This window comes from Centruroides vittatus, unplaced genomic scaffold (assembly GCF_030686945.1).
Source record: "Centruroides vittatus isolate TY-2023 unplaced genomic scaffold, ASM3068694v2 contig_990, whole genome shotgun sequence".
Classification (NCBI taxonomy): domain Eukaryota; kingdom Metazoa; phylum Arthropoda; class Arachnida; order Scorpiones; family Buthidae; genus Centruroides; species Centruroides vittatus.
The window spans coordinates 316167-321834 of NW_027122659.1; the positions used below are offsets into that span (position 1 = coordinate 316167).

Genomic DNA, 5668 nt, shown 5'->3' on the forward strand with positions numbered 1-5668 from the left:
AAATCGAATTAAAGAAGCCTAACAAGTGTAGTTTAGTCGCTTGGACGATAGCATGTTCTGTTGAAAGAATACGACGCCCAAATCCCAAGACAATGGAAGCTGAAAAAACCGATAATTTGGAAAACAGAGGTAAATTTCAAAACTATTTTAACGTACATTTTAAATTACTGTATTAAAAATTCCATTTTACAGAAGAGGGTGAAGATGAAGTTTCTAAATATACGTACGAAGATGGTACCGAATGTATTGGAGAATGGAAAAATGAGGGTAAAAGAGAAGGAATTGGATACATGAAATTTCCAATTGGTACGGTATACGTCGGACATTTCGAAAATGGATTTCCATCCGGATTGGGCGTTATGAGATTTGCCGATGGTGCTAGGTAACGTATTCGTCTCTTCCAAGATTATATTAGAATATATGTTACGGGCAATTATTTATTGTGACGTCGTCACGATGTCGGGCTGCAATTTTTAATCATCTTTTAATTTTTTTTTTTTTTTAAAGCACGCGATCTTCGATTTAGGTATATAGTTAATTGGGCTTCCCACCCCAAGCTTTCCATATCTGTCTATTTTTATTTAACTAACTCTGTTCTCGAGATTAGCGAAGGATGGAATGATAGATAGGCTATAGTGTGAAAGAATAGGTCTGCAATTTAAAAACTGCAGCTTAATAATAAATAAATAAAGTAAAAATTATAACACGGTACTGTTAAATTAGTCATTTACATTACTTCTTACTAAAAAAAATAATACTAGTAATAAACACGGAGTCCACTATAGGACACAGGCCTCTCCTTGAACAATTATCAAGACCGGGTCTGTGTATAAACTAAACAAGTTGTGGCTAGGACCTCGCGTTACGAGTCCATAGCTTAGAGCTTCATATTTTGATGTGTCTCATTATTTGCTGGATGGAAAGAGTCTGTTAAAATATTTTTAAAAACTTTTTTCGCCTCATGGACACTAAGAGGATTTTTTTGTTTTTAGCAAGCTCATTATGGGTTAGTCCGGGTAGCCAGGGACAGGGTCCGACATACTGGATGGATTACCCCTTGAAACATTTCTGGTGTTGCTCTCTATCATACGCTCCTACTTGCAAGTTGCATTTCTAGTTACAAGTTGCATTGACTGTTTATATTGGCGAGGTTGAAGCCGAAGTTTTAAACGCGAAAACGTGTACGTCGGACGTTCAGCGCCGCTTTCCTGTAAGCCTAGAAGTTTGACAATGGCGTTTGGAATGTCGAGCATGATTCCACTGACTTTCCAAACACCATTGTCAAACTTCTAGGCTTACAAGAAAGCGGCCCTGAACGTCCGACGTACACGTTTTCGCGTTTAAAACTTCGGCCTCGACGTCGCTAGTACGAAGAGATTGTAAACACGTACAGTAAATACAGCTAGAAAAATTATATACTGTAAGCACATTGAGACAGATACTAACTTGTGAAAACTTATTTACTCGCCAAATATTAAGAATTAATTGTTTAAATAATTAAATTTTATAATAAACTTTCCTATAGATATGAAGGAGAATTTCTGCAAGGATGGTTTCACGGATTTGGAATATTTTGGAGAAGCGACAGCATGAGATTTGAAGGAGAATTTCGCGGAGGAAAAATTTCGGGAAAAGGTTTCAAATTTATGATTTATTTTGAAATTTATAATTATTTTAAAATATTTTTTAATGTAAAAAGAGAAAAAAATCTTTTTTTATCTTAGGATTGATAACTTACGCAGACGGCACTCACGGTTTCCCTAGGCAAGAAGGACAGTTTCAAGACTGTAAATTTATTCGCAAGGAACAGTGTCAACAATCCATTCTGAAAGCTCAGAAGTATGCACTTCTTGCAAGATCACTGATCTGATTCAATTCCATTTAGTTTTCATTGATTTCCCCCATTTTAATAATTTCATCAAAATTTTCATAAGTAAATTTAATTTAGCTTTTTTGTTTTCATTTTTGACACTCCGCTCTTTAGGCACAAAGAGGCCCTTTATCCTATATCCATCGTGGATTCGGCCAGACCCGTAATAATGAGATCCCCGTCCCACGCCATTCGGTGAGGAATGAATCACTCGTGAAAATTCTTGGGGAGTTGATCACCAGGAATTCTTCATGGGCGATTCTCGGGTTCCCCAAAGCCGTAGACTCGGCTGCATTCGTCTGTTTGATTTTCTGTTTCAAATTTTAACTTTGCCTTTTATATATATTTGATCTCTGACCGAAAGAAAGAATGAGAGTTGAAATAAAATCGTTTTATCACCATTAACAAGAATCCTCTTCTTGGAATATGACACCGTAGAAATGTTAGGCACGACGTATTTTTATCGTGCCAACAACTCTGTCCGATTTTATAAGGGTATTTAAGAGACTTTTGACTCGCCTTGTATCATTAAAATATGATTTTAAAAATCTTTTATTAGTTTTTGTTATTTTTTACACTCTACATCATTAATGTGGTCTGAATATAGATTTAGATTCTGGGCATTCGTGATTTTCTCCTGTATGTTTGAAGATATATAGTCTAACTTATCCGTGTATTCACAATTCAACTGTATCTAAACATTGTAATTCTAAAGGTGTTTAATAGTGAAAGATTCAATACAGGCGATAAAATACGAAACTAATACTAAAAGAATACTATGAACATATAAAAATTAAAACAGAAAAAAGAATTAATGACAATTTACGAATAAAATTAGATGCAGGTTGATACGATTACATTGATAAATACAAAAATAAATTAAAAATTAATGACGTAACAATGAGAGGTATAAACCTTAATATACAAATTAGCGGTTGTGGTTTATGATGTGTCAGTGCGTATCTGTGTTTGTTGGTTCAGCCGGTTCAAATAAAGTGTCTTTGTAAGTACAGTACATAGCCATTACTTTACATTTATAACATTAATTGTAGAAATAGTAATTATTTGTAAACTATATTTACCGTTCCCAGTGGCTAAGAAAAGAAAGTGATTGTTCTTGAGTCCATTATAATTGTTATACATCACCCAAAATAATTGTGAACGTGTCACTTTAACACGGCTCTTTAATGTATGTTTTTATTATTTATATAGTGTTACAATTTAATTTTATATTTTATATATGTTTATAGTTTGTATGGCTCATTTCAAGTTCACCGGTGTGATAAACCCTCAAGTTTATTTGTCTGATATAGAGTAAGAAAAATAAAACTACATTAAGACATTCTGGCAGCATTATCTGGGGTGCAAAGGGAGACAATCATTACAAATTCCTCTTTGGATTTTCAAAAATACAGATAATATTACTTTAGAATAAATGAATGATTCGACATTTCTATAATTTTATTTACAGTATTAGAAAAAAAGCATTATTTTAACTTAAAAAACTGAAAGTGATCCTGTTTCTAATGAATATTATTTTAATAAATTAATCGGTTTGAAATATTTTAGAAAAGATCATTGTTTTTACCTAACACGTGACGTAAAAATATGACGGGATCGTAATACGTCACGTGCTCTAAACAATAGAAAACGAATTGTTAGAATATATTGTTGGCCTTTTCTATTGTATGTAATTATTGTTAAGCGTAAATTTGTTCGAAAGTTCCGCGATTCTTTGAGATTTCGCGAAAAAAACTGCGATTAAGTAAACTTCGGTAATGTACTGTACGGAACGCAGAAAGGGCTCTGTGTGTCGCCTTTCTCGTAGGCCCGCTCGAGTAAAGAGATGGAATCTCCCATCAGCCTTTTTACTCAAACTAACTCTTCGTGACCTGCATCTTTAAGGTCCGCTCGGACGAAGACAGGAGATTTGACCGGAGGCGGAGAAGTCTCCCTGTGTTCCGCATCTTTAAAGCACGCTCGAACGAGAACAGTTGTCCGAGCGGCCTTAAAGATGCGGGACACGGGGCTTTAAGGCCCGCTCACACGATGATAGGAGAGGCGGAGACGTTTTCCTGTGTCTCGCTTTATTAAATCCCGCGCAGGGCGAGTATTTTTGTTTGTTTGTTTTTTTTATGAATGAAGTTCGGTATGAAATTGAACTAAATTTTGTGGTCCTAACGTTCATTATATTACGACCAGGTGTATTTATAGATTTCCGTCTTCCTTTATTACTAGTTGTTGTAATATTGCATCCATTAGTTTAGATAGTAATAATACGGTGAGTTTCGAATAGCTGAATTTGGAGTATTCAGAGGTAATTATGAATATTTTCATCGTGCGAGTTAGGAAGAACTCGACAAGTGATGTTTTCCACCAAGAGTTGGAAAGAATCCAACTCCACAAGTGACCCTCTGAAGCAGCCACCTCCACGTGATGAGTTCTGGGTTGTCGTTTGTCTGGTAATGACGAATGGCAGGAGAAGAGCTGCTTGTTCCATTTCCATCCATTCGGCCGCTGCTGCACTTCTTATGCCGTTTGACGTTTAAAATCCAAAATGTATTGGTGTTTCGTTGAAAAAGTCGAGTACAATCAAATTTAAATTTATTATAAGTTGTTGATAAGTAATTTACCATTGTCCCTCCTGTGATTTATTAATTCTAAAACTGAAATATTTTGTTAAATACATTCTATTATATTAACTTGATAGGCGTCATTATTGACCCTTCAGGGGTTGATGAAAGTTTGCGGGGATAACTAAGACTTTGCACATATTTAAAATTTTACACGTTTGTCTTCTTGCTCTTAAATAAATGTCTTTTAATAATTATATAAGAGGTTTTATTATATATAATTTAATATTGTATAATATATATAGTACATAACATTGAATGGGTCGACAGAAAAAAAATACTTTTTTAAAAGGGGACAATACACGAAAAAGATTAGGAACTTTTGTATTAATTGGTTTAACTTTCATTTTTGTTGGTTTGTAGGCAACTTGAACCAATCTTCCAACTTTGTCGGCTTCTTGTATATATAACACGGTAAAGTATTTGAATCGTATCAACTTTGACCTTCCGAGATTTTTGCCAATTTCGACGAGTTCAACCCAGACTGCCCCAAGATTTTTACATTTCTGTACTCGGGACCTTAAAACGTCGAGAAATGAAATTTGGACGTTTTTTTCTTTATGTATGGATATAAGTTTGTAATTGTGTGAGGCACAATTTTGTTCACCTACTTTGAAGCGTTCTCTGTCTTTTGTCAAACAAATTTGCCTGGAAAATTTCAGAAATTTTTATTCGGAGGATCGATGCTATTACATTTTGATGATTAAAGGTCGTAAGGGTAGAAAGATAGAGGGTCGTGTCATACCTTGAGTGAAGTCACACTTAATGGAGATTTTACTCATGATTGGAATTTTACTATTTTTTTTTTTTTTTTTATAAAACTCATCTCTACCCTCAAAATTAAGCTTTTTGCCATTTTATAACAACTTTTCATATTTTTATTTTTAAATAAAATATCCTAACAGATGGTACCATGACCATTTAAAAAATTTTTTTTTACCAGGAAAGTTATGCAACTCATTGCCAGATGTTTTTTATGAATGATATGAGAAATTTATATAAAGATGTTCATCAATATTATACGAGTTTTGTATTTAACACAATAAAAATTAAAATATTGAAATAAGATAATTCAAAAAATTAATAATAATTAACATTTGGATCTAATATTGTGAAATTATTATAATTTAAAAAAATTTTTACATCAATATTAACAAAACATTAA

The 5668-nt window shown here is 33.5% G+C and overlaps 1 protein-coding gene across 1 annotated transcript; it reads left to right on the forward strand.

The window, feature by feature from the left end:
• The first annotated feature begins 29 nt into the window (after nucleotides 1–29).
• On the forward strand, nucleotides 30–2032 carry LOC136986061 (MORN repeat-containing protein 4 homolog). Its single transcript, XM_067283518.1, has 4 exons — nucleotides 30–129; nucleotides 193–382; nucleotides 1526–1635; nucleotides 1725–2032. Exons 1-4 carry the CDS (start codon nucleotides 93–95, stop codon nucleotides 1868–1870), a joined length of 483 nt encoding a protein of 160 aa, XP_067139619.1. The 5' UTR covers nucleotides 30–92; the 3' UTR covers nucleotides 1871–2032.
• The last annotated feature ends 3636 nt before the right edge of the window (nucleotides 2033–5668 follow it).